The 23,129-nt window shown below is 37.5% G+C and overlaps 1 protein-coding gene across 1 annotated transcript in view; it reads right to left on the bottom strand.

Moving 5' to 3' along the window:
* Positions 1-18,401: 18,401 nt before the first annotated feature.
* Rab3-GEF (Rab3 GDP-GTP exchange factor) overlaps positions 18,402-23,129 on the bottom strand; it is a 233,866-nt gene continuing 229,138 nt past the window's right edge. The window contains 1 exon segment of the mRNA XM_075299906.1: positions 18,402-19,819. Coding sequence (XP_075156021.1) covers positions 18,485-19,819 — 1,335 coding nt within the window. The 3' untranslated portion in view covers positions 18,402-18,484.

Genomic DNA, 23,129 nt, shown 5'->3' with positions numbered 1-23,129 from the left:
TATTGAAATAAAATTTTGTTGTTTTTTTGATTTCAGCTTAAAACCATACATTGACTAAACTACAAGTGCAGCTTAACCAACAGAGGAAAAATGTTGATAAAACTTTCTATAGAAAAAAAGTTTTAATAAAATTTTCTATAGAAATAAAAATTTGAAAAATAAATTTCTATAGAAATAATATTTAAAAAAAAATTCTATAGAAATAAAATTTTGATCAAATCTTCCATAGAAATAAAATGTTGATAAGACTTTCTATAGAAATAACATTTTGAAAACATTTTCTATAGAAATAAAATTTTAACAAAATTTTCTATAGAAATAAAAATTTCTATATAAATAATATAAAAAAAAAATTCTATAGAAATAAAATTTTTATAAAATCTTCCATAGAAATAAAATGTTGATAAAACTTTCTATAGAAATAAAATTTTGAAAACATTTTCTATAGAAATAAAATTTTAACAAAATCTTCTATAGAAATAAAAATTTTACAAATTTTTCTATAGAAGTAAAATTTTGTTAACATTCGAATACGATTATTCTTAATTTGGTGAGGTAGATCATTTGAATATATTGAGTAGAGGAGGGAGTCCAAGGTTTGGTCCTTGCGGTTGTAATACTGTTAAGTTAAAATTTTCTAAAAAATAATAAAAAATTTCTAAAATTAACCAAAGTCGTTCTTCCTGGTGGGCATATACAAACTCTTCATTAAAAAAAATCGTTTGGGAGGAAAAAATTATTTATTTTGCACGTACCTTTAAAGTAGATATAAATAAAACTGTCCACACATTATAATTTTCATTAATAATTTTATTACCTGAATTGATAAGTTTTGTTTGTTTTTTTAATCATTCAAAAATAAAATATTTTTATGTAATAAAAATAACATAATACAAAATCTTGTTTGTAAAAATTAAATAAACAATTTGTGTTTTTTTTTGTACATTGTAGATTTAAAATAAAACAGGAGGTACTTCGTAACGAGGTACAAGTAAATTTCATTTATATTTTATAGGAGATTTTATGGTAAGGTAATCCAATAGAAATAAATGTAGTAACTAGACGATACAAAATGAAGAGAACTTATTTTTGTTTGTTATGTTGATTTTTGTTCTTATTTCGTTTTTAGACAAATGCTTTTATTTTGTTTACTTGTTATTTGTTATTTATTTGTTAATATTAAGTTATTGTACTAATTTATTTACTTTGATACTTTTAGATATACATTTAAACATCAGATTATGCAATTTTCTGTATTTATTGATAATTTCTATCGTAGTCATTCGAAATAATATGCGAGTTAGTTGAAATAGTGAAATTTGGTGATGACAAAGATTTTCATAATATTGCTATGACAGGGATCGTTGTTTACAAAGAGCACAAGTGGCATACTTCCAGCATTACCACACGCAAAGTAAAAAAAATCACGTTTGGAAAACGTGTATCGAAAAAGTTGTTCTCTTGATACAGATTAATTTTTTTTTTCGAAAATTTCAAACCTTTATTACCCAAAAAAAAAAACTATTACAAAATTATTATTTTTGCAATAAAAAACAATTATGTTTGTTCCAAAACCACAGTCCATTTCGTTTATATCAACCACTGTATTTTTCTGAAATTAAGTCTTTAATAAGACACATTTTGAAGATAACATTTACAATAGTAGTATGTAATGACGAACATTTTTTCGAAATCTTGCGAAAATTTTTTGAACATGTGTAAAACTACATCATTTCCATTTTCAAAAGTTGTATTTTTAAGAAAGTGGCCAACTAAATGTATGTTTCTGTTAAATAAAGTTTATTTAAATCGGCTCGTTGGCGCCGCAAGCTATGCTATATAAATATAACTTATATGGATAATTGTCTATTGATGACAATAACACCTGCATAGCTCAGTGAATAGTGTGTTGGCTTACAAATTGAATGGTCCGCTGTTCGATTCTCCGTCCAGGCGAAAGGTAAAATTTTAAAAATTTATAAAATCGAATAATTTCTTCTACATTGTTTGTATTACAGAAAAAGCTGCTAAGAACTAAAAAACCTCGTGGAAGTGAGAAAGATGTGAGGGAAAATGCAATTAGCCAGAAAAGATTGTTGTTCTGAGTTAGTCTTTATGAAATTGTTTTTACATCCTGGAAAAGAATAAACGTTTATCACAAAAAGTATTTCCTCTAAATAAACTTGCTTACAGCGAAAAGCAAATGAGAAACGATCTTTGTTTGTCTACAATTTCGTTTGGGAGGAAAAAATTATATTTGTGCGTGTATGTTTAGCCCGATCTTAAAATGAAATTTATATACTCCATGCACGCCTTAACACATTGCACTAACGACGCAGTTGCCATAAGAACGTCTAACGAATATTTATTTTATTGGCCAAAGAGAAACAAAAACCGTTCATGAAATCGTGAACGCCCGTTAACGTAGGTGTGAACATTCCGGTTTTGATTTTTGAGTGTAAGTTTCCGTTTCATTTTGCCAATGTCCGTTCACGATTTTGGAACGTAATTTTTCTACCCATCACTATAGAAAGGTGATGGGGGTATAATAAGTTTGTCATTCCGTTTGTAATGCACTATACAGACTATCAGTTATTCCGGACGACAGTGCTCGTGTCGAACATATCCCATATATTGTGCAAATTATAAGTTAAGTCCGAAGGCATAATCGATACTGCTGCATGTTTATGGGATCGATAACACATTTACCGATTATGTAGTCATCGCCGACAAGTCGTATCGATCCGACACACTGTAAAGGGCACCTTATACGGTCGGATAAACCCTGCGACACAACACGTTGCGTCGACAAATCCGATAGTATAAGGTCGTGTTCGGCTGTCGCGGGGACGTGTTGGCATAAAATCAAAACAACTTTGATTTTCTCTGGTTGTGTGGTACAAGTCATTGTACCACCCAACAAATTTATTTTTACATTAAAAACAGGCATTTCTGCAATGAAATTAATGATGGATCGCCAATACTGGTTGAAAATTAAAGAAATATATAAATTTATACCAGTATTGTGGCAAAAACGTGGAAAAATTTCACTTCCAATCAATGGAAAACCAGGCGACAAGTATTTTGAAATTCATCAAATATTTTGTAATATATTAAATGTGGATTACTTCAGGAATCATTGTTTTGATACAAATATCAAGATTTTTTTTTATTATTTTCTTAAATTTTTTCAGTAAAAAATGGTTTCACCCATAAATCTTCATACAACTTCATTGTTTGTTTATGCTTCTTTTTATTTTTTTGATGTTGTCATCACATTTGTTCCTGCAGTGTAAGGGCAAAACTTGAACGAACACACAACAAATAGACGAACCTCTGTCGCAGTGTTTATCCGACCGTCTAAGGTCCGCTTAAGATTCTTTACAAACACCGACATTCCGTCCGGAATAACTGATAGTCGCATAACACATCGAAATATCGATTTTCGTCTATATACAGTTAGGTTAGGTTATGTGGCAGCCCGATGTATCAGGCTCACTTAGACTATTCAGTCCATTGTGATACCACAGTGGTGAACTTCTCTCTTATCACTGAGTGCTGCCCGATTCCATGTTAAGCTCAATGACAAGGGACCTCCTTTTTATAGCCGAGTCCGAACGGCGTTCCACATTCCAGTGAATCCACTTAGAGAAGCTTTGAACCCCTCAGAAATGTCACCAGCATTACTGAGGTGGGATAATCCACCGCTGAAAAACTTTTTGGTGTTCGGTCGTAGCAGGAATCGAACCCACGACCTTGTGTATGCAAGGCGGGCATGCTAACCATTGCACCACGGTGGCTCCGGTGGTGGCTCTATATACAGTAAATAAATTCTTAATAAGGGAGAAATTTTAAGACAATATAACCATGTCCGTCAGTCTGTTGGAATCACGCTACTTCAATAGTAGCGCTATCATTCTGAAATTTGGAACAGATTTTTTGTTGTTGTTTGCAGTCAGGTCAAATTCGAAGATGGGCTATATCGGTCCAGGTTTTGATATAGGCCCACCCGATTTGAGATCTTGGGCTTCTAGAATTCGTAGTTTTTATCCAATTGAAATTGGATATCTAGAGGTATTTCAGAACCATAGATAGGTGTACCAAAAATGGTGAGTGTCAGTCCATGTTTTGGTATAGCCCCATATAGACCAATTTCCCGATTTTACTTCTTGGGTTTCTAGAATCCGTAGTTTTTATCCAATTTGCCTGAAATTGAAAATCTAGAGGTATTTTAGGACCATAATGAGGTGTGCCCAAAATGGCGAGTATCAGTCCATGTTTAGTATAGCCCCCGTATTGACCGATCTCCCGATTTTACTTCTTCGGGTTATAAAAACCGTAGTTTTTATCCAATATACCTGAAATTGGAAATCTAGAGGTTTTTTAGAACCATACATAGGCGTGCCGAAAATATTGTGTATCGGTACAGGCAGTGTTGCTGTTGGAAATTTTGAAAAAGTCGCAAAAAAGTCGCATACTCAAAAAAAGGTCGCACAAAAAAGTAGCATATTGATAAAAAAGTCGCATACATTTGTGAAGTATTTTTATTACAAAAAATCTTCTATAAATCAACACAACAATAATAAAGGAACACTCCCTTTAACATAAAGAGATACTTTAGCAACTTATTGTATCATAAAATCCAGTAAAACGTAAACTTACAATAAATAAAAAATGATTTTTTTCTCCTTCCTAAAATTAGCAGAAATGTACGAGAACGCCATCAAGTGCCAATTTACTATCAGCCAATTAAAAGCATTTAAATCAATTAAAAAAAAAAAAAAAAAAAAAACAAAAATATATTTTTTTTTTGTAATACACTCCTAATTGACTCTGTGAAATATATTGCACGTATTATTTGTTTATGGCTAACTCTAGCAAGATTTTACTGGGAAAAAAATTCCTAGCAAAAACTTGCAACTTATCTATTCCTCAAATTTCAAATTTAATCTCACTCTGGCTCTCATTTGCTGGCTTTTTGGTGTAAACGAAAGACTCCAGTAAAGATTTGTGATAATTATCAAAAATTAGTCGGTACTCGAACGGAGCTAGTGGATGAAATGTATGCAACAAAACAACGACTTAACAAACCAGAACACCGTGTAGTGTAGGTATCGTAGGTTAGGTGTCCATTGTGATATTATACGTGATTTACTTCTCTCTTAAGGTTGAATTACATACCATGCGTTAGTCCGTGCGTTGATGGAAGTGGTGATTTTTTCTCTTTGAAGCACTCTAACCGAGCTGTTGCTTTGAAAGAGAAAATTCAACTCTTCAATCAACCGACGCATTAACGCATGGTATGTAATTCAACCTTTAGTTATGAATGCTTCTATGTTTAGCTCAATGACAACTTGTCATTGAAAAGGGAACTCTTTTTTATAGCCGAGTTCTGGCGTCTCACATTGTGGTGGAGAAGCTTTGAAACATTCAGCATCCACCGTAGAAATACATTTTGCTCTTTGGTCGAACTGGGTTTGAATCCATGACCCTTTGTATAGAAGGCGGGCCATTGCGGTGGCTTCGCGTAAGGCGCACGGCGATGAATTTCCACTTATAAAAATTGCCTAAAATTTAAGCACTTCCCTTTTGTGTCACTTTAGTCGCATGCGTGCGACTAAAGTCGCACATTTTACATATTTGACGTATGACGTCAAAAAGGTTGCAAAATGCGACTAAAGTCGCACAACGCTGGGTACAGGTTATGAAATAGCCCCCTCTGTAGGTTTTTCATTACAACAATTAGATGTGCCGAATATGGCGTGTAGTTTTTATCAGATTTCCCTGAAATTGTAAATACTAGTTTGTGAGACCCTCTAAAACATCTATCGGATTTAGTTTTTATAGGACCATTTGGTAAGGTCTCCATTTATATCGGTCCATTTGGTAAGGTCTACATATGTACCGATTTCTATACTTATTTATTAAGGATAGAACTAATCATGAAAATTGCTTGAAACTGAAAGTAAAATTTCCAGATTTTACTTCTCGTAATAATTTGAATAATGGGGGTAAAAATATGCAGAATTCAGATTTCAAATCAAGGCGTTATTTTATCATTTTATTGCTAAAACCCGAACAAACAAAAAAAATTCTTATAAATCCAGAATCAGGGATGGCCTGCCACAAACTGTGAATTTTGCGACATACTTTTACGACGGTATAAAACGTATGTCGCAAAAGTCGTAAACCTAATGTAGAAACCCTAATTTTGAATTAATGAAATTGTGAGTATTTTTATACCCTTCAGCACTACTGTGGTACAGGGTATAATAAGTTTGTGCATTTGTATGTAACACCAAGAAATAATTGTCATAGACCCATCTTTTATTATACCGATCGGCTTAGAATTAAATTCTGAGTCGATTTAGCGATGTCCGTCTGTCTGTCTCTCTGTCTGTCTGTCTGTCTGTATATGTAATTTTGTGCACAAAGTACAGCTCGCAATTTAAGTCCGATCGTCCTCAAATTTGGCAGAGGGCCGTTTCTTGGGACCGAGACAATCGCTATTGGTTTTGGAAAAAATCGGTTCAGATTTAGATATAGCTGCCATATATATTTATCCCCGATGTGGTCATAGTTAGCGTGTTTATCCACCGATTTTCTTAAAATACCGTACATCCAAATATTTTATGAATCTCGCAAATCTTGCAAAATATCAGCCAAATCGGTTCAGATTTAGATATAGCTCCCATATATATCGTTCGCCCGATATGGACTTATATGGCCCCAGAAGCCAGATTTTTGGCCGAATTTGGTTGAAATTTTGCACTATGAGTACAATTAGTAGTATAGGCAAGTGTTCAAAATTTGATTGAAATCGGTTCAGATTTAGATATAGCTCCCATATATATCTTTCGCCCGATATGGACTAATATGGTCCTAAAAACCAGAGTTTTGGCCCAATTTGGTTGAAATTTTGCACAGGGAGTAGATTTATCATTGTAGCTATGCGTACCAAATTTGATTGAAATCGGTTCAGATTTAGATATAGCTTCCATATATATTTTTCGCCCGATATGGACTTATATGGCCCCAGAAGCCAGAGTTTTGGCCCAATTTTTTGAAATTTTGCACTAGGAGTACAACTAGTAATATAGTCATGTGTGCCAAATTTGATTAAAATCGGTTCAGATTTAGATATAGCTCCCATATATATGTTTTTCTGATTTCGACAAAAATGGTCAAAATACCAACATTTTCCTTGTTAAATCGCCACTGCTTAGTCGAAAAGTTGTAAAAATGACTCTAATTTTCCTAAACTTCATATATATCGAGCGATAAATCATAAATAAACTTTTGCGAAGTTTCCTTAAAATTGCTTCAAAAAATGTTTCCTTATTTTTTATTTTTTGTTTCCTTATTTTTTTTTTCTAAAATTGTGTTCCACCCTAGTGCATTAGCCAACTTAAATTTTGAGTCTATAGGTTTTGTAAAAGTCTATCAAATGCTGTCCAAATCGAGTGATATTTAAATGTATGTATTTGGGACAAACCTTTATATATAGGATGTGATATGGTATCGAAAATTTTGATCTACAAAGTGGTGCAGGGTATAATATAGTCGGCCCCGCCCGACTTTAGACTTTCCAATTCACTTATGCAAGACTTAAGTAGTTTTCCTTCCTTCCAGTTTCTGAAGAAATTTGTGGAAGGTTAATTATGAGCGAGTACCGACCGTCACGTTACTGCACCATCGAGTTATTCATAGTAGTTTTGGCTTGGAGTCTCCAATAGAAATAACTCTATTCTCAAGTTTTTTTAACTCATTAATAATTTTATGAACATTCGTGGGAATTGAAGCTTCTTCATCATCTTAGATATTATTCGCTGCCTAGCTGAAGCGGCTGAAGAATTTTGAGTTTGCGACGTTTACTACTTTTTCTACATTTTCGACGCGTATGTGACGTTTACAACGTTTACAACTTTGCGACAGTCGCAAACCTAAAAAAGTTTCATACAGACCATCTCTATCCAGAATCTGATATAGTCTTTATAGGTAGAATCATTAAATTTATCTTCGGGAAGCGTAATGGTTGAACTGATCTGCTTGAGAGAATATCTGCCATCAAATCCCCAGAAATTCTATATGTTCATTATCAAGTAACCCGCTACGAAGAAGAGTTTTCAAAGGAAGGTTAGGTTAGGTGGCAGCCCGATGTATCAGGCTCACTTAGACTGTTCAGTCCATTGTGATACCACATTTGGTGAACTTCTCTCTTATCACTGAGTGCTGCCCGATTCCATGTTAAGCTCAATGACAAGGGACCTCCTTTTTATAGCCGAGCCCGAACGGCGTTCCACATTGCAGTGGCACCACTTAGATAAGCTTTGAAACCCTCAGAAATGTCACCAGCATTACTGAGGTGGGATAAACCACCGCTGAAAAACTTTTTAGTGTTCGGTCGAAGCAGGAATCGAACCCACGACCTTGTGTATGCAAGGCGGGCATGCTAACCATTGCACCACGGTGGAATGGTTTCAAAGGAAACTATTATATTTAATTCATGGTGGTGGGGTCAAACACCCACCGAACCCTTTGCTGTACATAATTGCTTCTATTAGTGTTGATATAAATGTGAATGTGAACCACACCTAAACGCCAAGTTTTTTTTCCGAATTTTATTTGGCATTTCTCTATTTCAGACTTACACAATTTGAACCATGGAGAGATACACAATCCAACAACGTGTTAAATGGTTCCAAGAAATGGCAACAGTGGATGATCAATTTTCGAAGAAAATTATCTTCAGTGATGAGGCACATTTTCACCTCAGTGGATTCGTCAATAAACAGAATTGCCGCATTTGGGCGAATGAGAATCCAAGAGTGATTGTCGAAAAACCAATGCACCCACAAAGAGTGACTGTTTGGGGCGGTTTATGGTCTAGCGGCATCATCGGGCCGTATTTTTTTCCAAAACGAGGCCGGTCAGGCAGTTACTGTGAATGGTGTTCGCTATCGTGAGATGATAACGAACTTTTTATGGCCCGAATTGGAAGATATGGATGTGGACGATATGTGGTTTCAGCAGGACGGTGCCACTTGCCACACAGCTAACGAAACAATGGCTCTTTTGGGCAACAAATTCAATGGCCGTGTTATCTCACGAAATGGCGATGTCAATTGGCCGTCAAGATCATGTGATTTGACACCGTTGGACTTTTTTCTTTGGGGTTATTTGAAAGAAAAGGTGTACGTCTATAAACCAGCAACAATTCAAGAGCTAAAGGATGAGATAATTCGGCACATTAACGGCATAGAACCTCCATTATGCTTCAGCGTCATCGAAAATTTGGACCATCGGATGAAGGTGTGCCACCGAGGTCGCGGCGCCTATTTGACCGATATTTTGTTCCATACATAATTGAGTAATACCAATATATCATAATAAAATAAAATTACAATAATTTCTTAAATAGTTTGTGTTTTATTCAAAATCAACATCGGCCCTTGAAATTTTAACCACCCTTTATTTCTCTCATATATCAGGTTTCGCTTTCGGAAATAAACCATTTAGTAATCCTTAGGCCGTTGTTTCCTTCAATTGAATTATAATCAATTAAAATTTTATTTTTTCAATTTATTTTGCAACCAAATTTCACTGTTATCCACTATTCAAAATAATCTAAATGATATATATTAGTCCATTAATTTATTTTATTTAATGCAATTGAACATAGAATTTTTATTGTAGTTTCTATTGTTTTAACTATCCCTGATTTATAAAAACAAAAAATCTCCTACACTCTCAGAAAAGAAACTACAATACAAATTTCTATTTTTAGTTTTCATTTTACCATATTTTTTAAAGATTGTTGAATATGCATTTATATTAAGTGTAAATGTAATGAACAATGTATATGCAAAATTTATTTTGCTATAATTAAATTTCAGTTTTGTTTTTTTTTTAGAGTTTTTTGTTTATTGTAATACAAACATTCCCTACCTAGATTGCCTTCAATTGCCATTTATTTAAATTTATAGAGTTGGGGTTATTTTTTCATTAAGTGTACTTCATTTTTTTTTTTTTTGGTTTCTTTATGACCTCAACAAAAAAAAGTATTATGATATTTTGGAATTCTTAATAAGTATATATTTGCTTTTTTGCGACATTTGTGTTTTATTTTTTAGATTTGTTTTATTTTTATTTTTCTTCTTTTTTTTTTTTGTTTAACTTTTATTGCACACATTTCATATTATTTGTTACTATTTTTAATAGGAATTCCTTTCATTTTTACATTAAACAAAGAAAACATTTATACAACATTCATACATTGATTTACATACAATACGGTTTGCAGTTTGTAGTTACTAGTTGATTAGTTTTTGTTAAGTTAGTTAATTGGTTTAAATAATTTTCTGTTATTAAAGCTTTTCAAGGACAAGTGTATTTATTATCATTTAATAGTTATTTGCAAAATTCAATAGTTAGTATACCTCTTTGATGCATTTATTAGTAGATAGGGTAACTCTGGTTTCAGTTGTTTAAAATGCAATTAAGTCTTTAAAGCAGAGTTAATAGAGTTAAAGCGTTAGAGCGAAAGAGAGATAGTCGTAGAATATGAGGAATATTTCTGTAAATTAGATTTGGATAGATATATAGAGAGAGTCTTCACCACACACATTCCTTCTCACCTTACTCGCAACAAGAGAATGGTGAAAGAAACCTAGTTGACAACATATAAGGCAATTGTTTAAACAAGCGACACGCAGTGGAATAACATACAGACCTGTCAGAACGCTACACTTAGAGCTGCGAACATATTTGTCTCCGCAAAGCATCCCTGGATCATCTTTATGCGGAGATGAAGATTATCCCAGTTCGTCGACACAATTACATGTTGTCAAAGCAGTACCTCTTGGGTTGCTATCGAAGTTGCCATCCAAATCACCCATCTTGTTAATAAGCAACCACCACCCAGGAATTGATATTCCCCTACTAGCGCGCGAGATCCAGCATTACAAAGCGAGCCTCTAGATCAGACAACATACCAGACAGGTCTGAACAGGATTCATGAGGATATTGTAGTTGAAGCGTTGAGAAGCTACAAAGTTAATCCTGTGCTCAGAGATCGACCGCCCACCCATAGCAACGGAGGATAAAGATCTACCATGGCCGACAGGGTAGTTCTAGCCTAACTAAGATCAGGCAAGTGCAGCCTCCTCAATTCCCACATATCAGTGATTGAAAGCAGCGTAGCTGACGTGTGTCTCATATGTAACCAAGGGCCACATGACACTCGTCACCTTTTCGCTTGCCCAGCTAAACCTACCCGTTCCACCATCAGATCACTCTAGACACATCACATCCTTGTCGCATAGTTCCTTGATCTGGACACTAGCTGAAGTACCAAAACATGTTTCCTTGAAAGCCAGGAAGATCATAAAATATAGACCGATATCACATCTAGTTGAAGCGATATTTGAAAGATACTCAAAACGATAGTAAGCAATCAACTTATTTCAAGTCAACAATTTGGAGTTATAAGATTCTACTATTGAGCAAGTTCACCAAATAATTGATGCTGTTTAACATATCAGCTATTTGTTCTTGATCTTCGTGAAGCCTTTGATAAAGTTTACTGCCAAGGCTAACTATTTAAATTTTATAATGAGATCATTAAGTAGAAGATTACTTTGAGTTATTGGAGTCGTATTTATATAATTGTCATTTTCGTATTAAAATAGACAACAAATATTCAAAACTATTCTTAGATAGAGTTCCTCAAAGAAATGTACATGAAGTTTTACTTTTCCTCTTATATACAACAGATATCCCAAGCGCACTACAGTCTATAGTGGTAATACTAACATCAGGTGGGAAATAACTGCTACACCGATGGATCAAAGATGGATGAGAGGACGGGACTGGGTATATATGTGGAGGAGCCAGACACTGCGATCTTATTCCCATTACCGGGCCACAGCACAATCCTGCAGGCAGGAGTGCGTGTTATAACGGAATGTGATAATTGTCTCGGAAATAACATGAGCCCACAAAAGAATGATCAACGAATACTCGAAATACGGCAAGATCCGTATAATATGGGTGACAGGAAATGTTGGAATAAGAGGAAACTTAGAAGTAAATGAACTGGCAATAAGAGTTAGGACCCTCAGGGAAGGGCATCTAGAGAACGCAATTCCCATATAGGCAACGCTGTCTGAGTTGGATGAATGGATTCGCGGGACACATAAAGCGATGTGTGTCAATAAAATGGTCGAAAGGACGACGAAAATACTATACGGACGAAACAACACGTACACTGATGTGGAAGCCGTTGGCCAATGGGTGGGATCCATCGAGTCAATCCGGTGCAAAGAACACGCAGCCGTGGGTTTGCTAAGGCAAAGACTCGAGTAAAGGTGAATCGTACAGACCGATATCCCTTCTCTCGCCAGTAGCCAAGACACTTGAGGCACTACACCTCCCCAGCCTTGTGGAAAATTTTTCAGCTGCCCACCATCAAAATGGATTCCGTAAGGTACATAGCACGACGACATCCTTATATGCCATTTCAGCACACATCTAAATTTGGGACTCAATCATCCCAAGCCGTGTCACAGGACGGTCCTCGTGGCGCTTGACCTATCGAAGGCATTCGATACGGTCAACCTTTCCACACTATTCGAGAACATCGAGAATACGTCCCTACCGGTAGAAACCAAGCGTTGGGTTCTGAATTATCTGTGCGGACGCCAGTCGTATGTGGAATTCAGGGACAGGAAGTCAAAACCCCGTAGAGTTAAACAGGGAGTTCCCCAGGGTGGGGTGATATCTCCGGCACTGTTTAATCTCTACGTGTCCTCGATTCCACCCCCTCCTGACGGCGTTGAGATTGTAACATATGCGGACGATTGTACAATCATGGCATCCGGGCCCATTGTTGATGACATATGCGATCGATTGAACGTCTACCTCGCTGATCTTACCAGTTATTTCACTGCAAGAAATTTGAGGATACCTCCCACCAAATCCTAAGCCACACTATTCACTACATGGACGGCGGAAGTACGCAGCCAATTTAATGTCAGAGTCGACGGCGAAATAATTCCGACCACAAATTACCCCAAGGTACTCGGGGTCACATTCGACAGCCTTTTTAAGTCGTCCGCCCATGCCACTGCAATTTGTGATAAGCTTAGCGGTAGAAACAAGGTCCTCAAGTCGCTCGCCGGCAGCACTTGGGGTGCGGACAAAGAAACCTTGTTGACTGCATATAAGGCAATTGGCCGGTCAATGGAAAACTATGCAGCGCCAGTGTGGACACATCAAACGAGCGACACACAGACCTGTCAGAACGCTGCCCTTAGAACTGCAACAGGATGTCTCCGCAGTACACCCCTGGATCACCTTTATACGGAGACGGAGACAAGATCATCCCAGTGCGTCGACACAATTTCATGTTGTCAAAGCAGTACCTCTTGGGTTGCTATCGTAGTTGTCATCCAAATCACCATCTTGTGGATAGACAACCTCCATCCAGGAATGTAAGGGTTGATTTTCACCTTCTTGAGCTTGAGATCCAGCGTTATAAAAGAAAGCCTCTAGATCAGGCGGCATACCAGACATGTCTGAACAGGATTCATGAGGATACTGTAGCTGAAGCGGTGAAAAGCTACAAGGTTAATCCTGTTCTCGGAGTCCGACCGCCGCCCATAGCACCGGAGGAGAGGGAACTCCAACAGCAGTAGTTTTGGCCCAACTAAGATCAGGCAAGTGCAGCCGCCTCAATTCCTACTTATCAGTGATTGATAGCAGCGCAGCTGACTTGTGTCCCATCTGTACTCAAGGGCCACATGACACTCGCCACCTTTTCGCTTAACCAGCTAAGCCTACCCGTCTCACCAGCAGATCACTCTGGACACACCCCATCCTTGATCTGGCTATTAGTTAAACTACATTAAAAACTGTTACAACAACAACAACGAAAATACTATGATGGGTGATCCAGACAAGAAAAAATCTGACGAACTACTCAAGAAGAGTAGGACACTCGTAAGAAGGGCCGTGGGAATAACGACCCGATAACTAGAATTGAGAGCACATCTGTGCTGAATAGAAGCAGCAGATGTTGGTGCATGTACGGCGTGTTTTGAAGATGATCTGACAATGGAATCCTACCTTTGTTACTGATTTGTCTTGTGCCTTTTTTGACTTTCTTATATCCATTATCTACTGTAGTAAAGAGATGAATACAGAATGTGAGTGTATTTGCAAAAGTTAACACAATGAATTCGTTTGAATCAGATTTGCGTACTATTTACTATAATTGTACAGTAAGAGTAATGTTGCTCCTTTGAGAAAAGGGCATTATCTTATTTGAAAATCTGCTCTCAATAAAAAAATATTCCTGTATTTATTTTGTCTGTTTAAATTGTTTTTAATAATAGTGATAGTATAGTAAATATAGCAATATATAATAATCATTATAACAATATAGTTATTGGTATGTGTGTGTACAAAAAACATATTTGTAAACTTAAAAAAATTTCCTGTTATGGGCTAAGATATGGCAAATGTTTGTTATGTTTGTGTAATTCGATTAGCTTATGTACCAAAATATATAATTATTATCCAGAAACTGAGTAAATGTAGAATTTAGGACATAGGACTGTAAATTAATCCCAATTGAATGGAATATATTGTAACATACCATTCAAACATTGAAATGACAAGGACCTCACCTTAAGAGTAAAAGAGGAAGACCAATGCCATGGAGTGGCATTGCTTCAACCGTCGAACTGAACGGACGTGTTTTTAATAGCAGATTATTCAATTTCATCGTAATAAGTACTTATTAAGAATTTCAAGTGTGGTGGTATCGACTGAAGTTATAAATTTGGGCAATGACCAAGCCTTAGGCCCAATTAGTCGACCTGTAGACGGGTCGACAGATGGTCAGTCGAACCTTTTCTAAGGTAACGACATCAAAAGCAGGTAATTCCTCACGAAAGAGATTCAAGGAACGCATAAATGCCTTGTTTATCCTAAAGAAATTAGGACCAGTCGACCCAAGAACGTAGTCGGCTAAGCAAAGCGATTCCTTAAAATGGACTCAAGGAATTCTTGAATCTGGAAAAAGGGAACGATCACCGGATGAGCTGCCATCTTCAAAACGGTATCAAAGATCGTTTGCCTCAGTTGCAAAAGACAGCCTTGTGATGGCTATCATTAACAAAAGAGCATTGGACGGTATGGTTCCAAAGCAAAAATGGGGGAAGTTGAGAACGCGATGTCTGGTGTCTACTCAAAAGTTTCCCGAATCGAGGCATCGACGGCAAGATGGTATCAAGGACGATTTAAGTTAATCGCATTTGCGGACCAGAGGTCTATGGATTGTTTAACAGCTGTTTTGATGCTAATTGGTGAAGTTTGGTACGGAGCCGCTTTGGGGTTAGTCGAGAAAAAAGACATACCATCTAAACCTAGAGCACATGCATGGATACCTGCAATCCCTCCTGATCCTGAGTCAATATGAAACAGACCAAAGGAATGTAGCCCAGATCTTCCAACCGCCGATTGGAAGGTTGGTTGTTCGGATGAAGTGGATGGACCAAGACGACATGCGGTGTTTATATTGAACATTGAGTCGTTGCCACATCTAGCCCAGACCCAAGGAGGTGTAATTTACGGCTTTCATGATATCCATATGAAGGTATACAAAAGCGATCAGCAAAGGACTCCGAAGCGGACAAGCCTCCGACAGAGTCAGAAGTGAAAAAATCTCCTTGCCAAGCCGAAAGAGACATAAAACTGCAGAGATTGACGAACATCGTATGCGGATAGTTTCGACAGGCTCAAACTTCACCAATGCTGACGCGGATTGTTGCGAGAGTCACCGAGATCTGTGAAGAGGAAGTCCTTGAGGACTCAAACGAAACGGCTGATGTGACGGTGGTTAAAAATTTGGATGGTTCTACGCTTCCTCCAGATAAATCTTCACCATTGTAAGGCTGCTGGTGCTGCCTTAAAAGTGATCATAACTATAGATATTTAAGATTTCCGGTTGAATAGAATCTTGTGGAACCGCAAAGTGATCTTAAAATGTGATCTCAAACAAAGCAATATCTATGTGATATTCCTAAGACAAACTTCGACAATTGCATCAGTTCGACAAAAATACTACGGCTAAACCCACACAGCAAAATGTCTGGGGAACTACTAAAGGAGAGTAGGACGACAGTCAGTAGGGCCATGGGAATAATAACCGTGCACACAGAATCGAGAGCACACCTGTGACGAGTAGGAGCAGCAGAGGATGGTTCATGTAGGGCGTGTTTTAAAGATGATGAAACCTTGGAGCACAACTTTTGTCACTTTACTAGACATATCGGTGAAGGGGTGTTTTGTGACATGGTCCAACTTGCAAACAAGGATTCCAAATAAATTAGGGAATTCGTTAAGGAAACAGAGCTCCTGGAATAAATGAAAGATTCGATGGAAGAAATAAGTTTGAGCGCATAAACTGATTACTGGGTTAGGTGTATATGTGGCAACATGAGACAGGGTAACCTGAATCCTCTTTTCAACATAATCCAAGCAGCTCGCTAACGAATTTACATGGAATCGGGCAGCACTCAGTGATATGGGAGAAGTTCAGCAATGTGGTCTCTCAATGGGCTGAATAGTCTAAGTGAGCCTGATACATCGGGCTGCCACCTAACCTAAGTCAAAAATATTAAATATCGGAGAGGGATGGCTGCTGCGAGTAATTCATCAAGAGAACCTTTTGGTAAGTCTTTGGCCCCAAGTGAATTTAAGATTGCAATTTGGTATTGGCTATTGGACTTGCTGTATAATTTCATAAGAGCTCAGTGTTGATTCGTTCAACGCCAATCTCACTACTGCACAACTTGGTTATCAAGATAAAGGTTTCAACTTGAGCGCATAACTAAGAAAACCTTTTTAGTGATCCCCCAACCCATAAACTCTAGTCTGAGTAAGAGTAGACTTATTTATGCAAAACAATCAGGGTTTTGATCGAGTTGGTTAATGCTCTATGTAAATGGAATATCTATTGAGGGGGCCCTACAATTCAATGCAAAGATGTTACGCCGTATATACATAAGCATATTTAGATCGATCGTTAAATACACTACTGTAATCTGGGGACATTAATGAAGAATAAATACCCAGTACACATAGTCTAGGTTATGTGGCAGCCTGATGTATCAGGCTCACTTAGACAATTCAGTCCATTCTGATACCACATTGGTGAACTTCTCCCATATCACTGAGTGCTGCCCGATTCCATGTTAAGCTCAATGACAAGGGACCTCCTTTTTATAGCCGATTCCGAACGGCGTTCCACATTACAGTGAAACCACATAGAGAAGCTTTGAAACACTCAGAAATGTCACCAGCATAACTGAGGTGGGATAATCCACCTCTGAAAACCTTTTCGGTGTTCGGTCGAAGAAGGAATCGAACCCACGAGCTTGTGTATGCAAGGCGGGCATGCTAACCATTGCACCACGGTGGCTCCCACACATAGTCTAGCGAACTCCGCCTGCAAGGCTGTTCTCAGCGAAATAGCGGCTAGTTTAAGTTTGGATCAACATCGAGAATAATAAGATATTCAGGTAGTACAATAGTAGTACAAAACCGGATATCCAAAAACCTCGACCATAGATTGCGAGTTTATGATCTCGGAAAGACCATTATGGGCTAATTTCAAATAGAAACCGATAAAATACAGATGGATCAAGGCTGGATTTGAGAGTGTGCGCGGTGGGATCATACACTGATTCTATATTCCTTTCGTTGAACCATAGTAAAATTCCGCAAGTGGAAGTCCGAGCAATAATGGAATTTCTCAAATGGCTCAAAGAAGAATGACTACGAGGTATGTAGCAAAATATACAGTACGATCACGAAGAGTACTACAGTGCAACATGATTAAATGACCATGATAAGATTTGCCTAATTTTGGTGCCGGAGCATACCGCAATAAGAGTAACTTAAAGAGTTTAAGGTCCATAGAGTCCCCATGGACTGAGTTAAAAGAGTGGGCGCTGAGCGAACATATAAGAATGTGAAACATCAAGATAGTCGGAAAGACACTCTAGGGCAACCGGAATATCATCAGGTCCGGGAAAACAGTAGGGTCAGTAGGCAGTGCACATAGAGTTGATGGGAGCTTTTTGCCACATTCCCTCTGTATCTGTCCTACTTTCACAAGATTGAGATCGCCTGGTCATTTTGAAGAAGACAGAGCTAGAACCTGTTACCAAGTACAGAGATTGGAGCAAAAGTAGGTAATATGTTGTCGGGACTTATCTGATAAGGTAGACAAATTGGATTAAAAAATAGAGTTCGTATAAACTATAGATTGTGAACAATTTTTTTTGGAGATTTACATAACTGCTTCAGTACAATTAGAACCATGGCATAAGTTTTTCGAATTACACATTTGAACTTTGTAGTTTTTGCGTAGAAAGCTTTAATGATTTTACTGCTGCCAGCTCCGCTTTCGCTTCTAAAGCCATGGCAAACACATGGAACGACAAGCCTCTCTGGGATGAGGTTCATCACCAGAACGACCACCACCACCACCTCCGGCCGAACTATTGCGACGATTGATTTTCTGATTACCACTCTCTTTGCCATTATCTTTCCCACTATCTTTCCAACTATCCTTCCCTCCACCTATCCCAACAATTTTGAAAAATGAACTCCTTCGTCAGTGTTTACGTGGACCTTGAGGCGATGTGGAGCTGCTACCGTTATTCGAGCCAGGCGATGTTGAGAGTGAGGAACCCAAACTTACGCTACCGTAAGAAGGTCGCTTTTGCTGAAGACTATAGGGAGAGGGTATAGACGAGGGTGAAGGTGTTGTGGAGGCTGGTGAATTGGCCGAATTTGCTGAGGTTGATGATGCCGTACCCGCTGTTATGCAGGTGGTGAATAGGGCGGCAGTGTTGATAATCGTTGGATTTGGTGTAGCCATCGATGATGCCCTCTGCATGGTAGTATGACGTTTTGGTATAACAAATGCGGGTGGTGGTTGAGGAGTGTATTGAGGTGGAGTGGAATTGGTGGAGATTTGTCGAACAAAAGGTCTGGCTCCGGTTATTGTTGTGGAATGCTGTTGCACTGAACCACTACGGGCTATGGCTCCAGTACGTGGTGGTATAGCAGGTGGAGGTCCAGGTGGGGGCCCTCGTGAGGTACGCCCCGTCGATCCTGTTGATGGGGTAGGTGAAGTAGCCACACTTTCCGTAGACGTTTGCGAAGATAAGCGAGGCGGTAATTGTGGTAAAGGTCCCGACTGTGAAGCACTACTGCTCTTACGTGCCCCCAGTGGGGGATGGGATTTACTTTGGCTCGATGATTTGTTGTCGGCTGTTGTGGCTGTGGCTTTATGTGGCTGATGATGATGCTGCTGCTGCTGTTGTTGCTGTTGCATAGAGGACCTATTAGCCGATATTGTTGTAGTCGCTGTTGTATGAGTCTTGGCATTGGTATGAACCAAACGTGATTGAGGTTGCACTGCCGTTGTTGTAATGCTAGGCTTTTGCATAGGTTGTGTATGACGTATGGTTATGGTTTGTTGTCTATTGCTATTCTGTTGCTGAGAGGGTAAATGAGATGTCTTGGCGGTAAAACCTTGTGATGGAGCCGATCCTATGCCTGAGGATGTTGAACTGGCATGTTGTTGATATTGTTGCTGCTGTTGTTGTTGCTGTTTCTGTTGGGCATGTATATCCTGGATTTGTGGGGTAATAACCACAGGATTTTTCTTTTGATTTTGATCCTGACCAGCAGCCACATAGGAGAAGACACACAATACCGAATAGCAGATTTGATCGGCCTAAATTTAGGGAAGGATTTCAATGAAAAACGATTAATGCAAAATTTTACTTTGTGAATTCAAACAGCAACTACTCAAAGATGGAGATGATTTGAACATAAATTTGAGAAAAAAAAAAATAATTATAAAAATTTCCAAAACATAAACAAAAACTCCTCCAAATAAAACTCATGCAAACTTAATAAATTTCATTTTGTTTTTCTAATTTTTTTTATTTTATTCAAAAAGCCAAATAAAATTTTGCTTAATTACGAGTATAAGAGTTTTAGTGTTTTCTAAATTTGAAAAAGTGTTTGTTCTAGCATTTTAATTTTATAGCTAAACAAAAGCTAAATATTTCTAAAAAAATATGTTTTTTGGTTTTCTTAAATTGTATATCCTTAAAGGCCTCCAGTATCTGTATCACTGTCACTATCACTAGATGACACCGCAAATATAGCTTGCTCTTGGTCCCTGTGTCTTAGATCTTTAGCAGTTAGATTATGATTTCTATCCTTTTGGTAACGATAGTCCTGCATATCAGGATGTTGTAATAGACGCTTGGCAAATTTTATGCTAAACATTCGATGTAGACAAAAGGCTGCCTCGGATGCCTGATTTGCAATCCCGCGATTGGTTGGTTTTAGGGGTTTTAATTATACGGGTGATTGGGATATTGGTTTGGTTTGTTTTTGGTTTTCCATGATGTGTTTTTGTTGTTGTTCATTGTTGTAATTTGTTAATGATGATTTGTGTGTTTTGTGTGAAATTGTTAGTTAGATTGGTTGGTTGGTTGATTGATGGTTTTCGACAATTGACACAGAGTTTACATTAACACACACACACACATATAAATAGACAATTACATAAAAAGAAAAATAAAATAATATAAGAGAACGAAAAGGAAATTCATAGTTTGTTAATTATATTATAATGTAGTCGACTGCAGGAGTCTGCAATTTATTGTATACAGTAAAAATAATTTAAGTAAATGTTTACTATAATTTATTAAAACAATTTACAGAATTTAAGTTCGTTTTATGTGTCTTCTACAAAAATAAAATATTTTAGTGGAAATTTTATGAATATTAAGTATCAAACGTTTAGTTCAATGCAAAACAAAATTTGATGAAAATTTCCTTAAAAATATTCTTACCGTGATGCAATGTGAAGAGAGTGGTTCACCACTGTGGTATCACAATGGACTGAATAGTATAATTGAGTATGAAATATCGGGCTGCCATTATACCTAAACTAACTGATAATTAAAAATTGTCTTGTCGTACTGATAAAGGCACAGTGTGGTGAATTTGGGAAGAATAATTCTCGTATGTGATTTTCATAAGAAATTAACATATAAGACCAAATTTTAATCATCTCACCCGCAGGGCTGTGGAGTCAGAATCTAAAGATTATGCAGGAGTCGGAGTCGTAAGAATTATGCTCGGCTAAACCAAAATTTAAAAAAAAAAAATTGTAACTAAACAAATATTTACGCAAGTTCTTCAATCGATCAATAAACGGTATGGCTGCAACTTCTATTGATGGAGATTGTTTAGATTTCTAAGCAAGCACTTAATTAAATTTAAATTAAATATAAGGTTTAAACATTCAAAAAGGAAAGATAGTGTTCGTTGTCTTTATATTTGGTCCTTCGAGCCGGATTGAGTTTCCCCCACGCGCGGTAAGAAACTCGAACGGTTCATTTGGGAATCCCGTTCTGTGTGCAGGTAATTTTAAAGTTTAATTGTTCTTTACTAAGGGGCGAAGAACAAACAAATATTGAAGGTTTCAGTGACTTAAAACCACTCAATCGTGTAAAAAGTAGTTTTATTTCTTTACATTTTGGTCCTTCGAGCCGGATCGAGTTTTCCCCCACCCGTGGTAAGAGACTCGAACGGTAAAAATAAGCCTTTCGAACGGATCGCCGGCAAAATCTGTACAGGGTTGCAGAAAGGGAATTTAATCCCTACATTGGAAATCCTGCACACTTGCGTCCATTAGGGAATCCCGTTCTGTGTACATGTAAATCTAAAAGTTCAACTGTTCTTTACTAAGGGGTAAAGAACAACAACTTATTGGAGGATTAGATTGCTAGGAAGCATCTAATGAAAGGAGCAATGGAACCGAAATCTGAAATGGGATTAGAGAGGAGGTTCCAGTGGCAAGTCGGGAGACTTGAAGATAGATTGTGTGAAAGCCAACGTGAATTAGACAATTCCAAATCCAAGCAATGCTTGCTTGGATTTGGAATTCACTAAATTCACTAAAATTTAGTGGATGCAATGGGGCTTGCCGATTTGGATTCTGAAGAAGTGCTTGGACTCTTTGAGCTTATGGAGGATCTGTACGATAATCTGAGTGCACAAATCCTTAGGAGATGTAGATCAATGGAGGCTATAAGGAGGGCTAGAGAAAGGCGGAAACAAATTGAGGCAACCTCTAATACAGGGAATGCTGATGTGAAGACGATTTATGGACAAGAAAGAAGCCATTGGTGCAGGAATCATGCTCCAATGGATGTATCTCCGACACCGAACCTACTATTTGTGTTTACCGGAATATAACAGATGAGTCATACTTGATTGGAAGGAGCTCTGATATCTATCCTATTATTTGGTTCTATAGGAATAGATCCAAAGAGTCATCACATGAAGAGCACAAGCCTACAAAAATTGAAGTTGATGGTACTGCTGCCACTGCAACTGATGGTACTGCTGTTAAGCAAGCCAAATTTCAGACGGATCAGATGAAATTTTCTTCTCTTAGAGGCTCCGCAAGCCAAATCTGGGGATCGGTTTATATGGGGGCTATATATAATTATTGACCGATGTGAACCAATTTTTGCGTAGTTGTTAGAGACCATATACTTACACCATAACCAAATTTCAGCCGGATCGGATAAAATTTGCTTCTCTCAGAGGGTCTATAAGCCAAATTTGGGGGTCCGTTTATATGGGGGCTATACGTAAAAGTGGACCGATATGGCCCATTTTCAATACCATCCGACCTACATCAATAACAACTACTTGTGCCAAGTTTCAAGTTGATAGCTTGTTTCGTTCGGAAGTTAGCGTGATTTCAACAGACGGACGGACGGACGGACATGCTCAGATCGACTCAGGATTTCACCCCGACCCAGAATATATATACTTTATGGGGTCTTAGAGCAATATTTCGATGTGTTACCAACGGAATGACAAAGTTAATATACCCCCATCCTATGGTGGAGGGTATAAAAACTAACGGTACATATTGGTTTTTTGCTCAATTGGTTTTATTACTCAATTTTGCACTTTTTGGTGTACTCAAAAAGTGCAAAATTGAGTAC

Source organism: Haematobia irritans, chromosome 3 (genome assembly GCF_050003625.1).
Source record: "Haematobia irritans isolate KBUSLIRL chromosome 3, ASM5000362v1, whole genome shotgun sequence".
Classification (NCBI taxonomy): domain Eukaryota; kingdom Metazoa; phylum Arthropoda; class Insecta; order Diptera; family Muscidae; genus Haematobia; species Haematobia irritans.
Note: the sequence above shows the minus strand (reverse complement) of the source record. Positions and strands in the feature narration are given on the sequence as shown.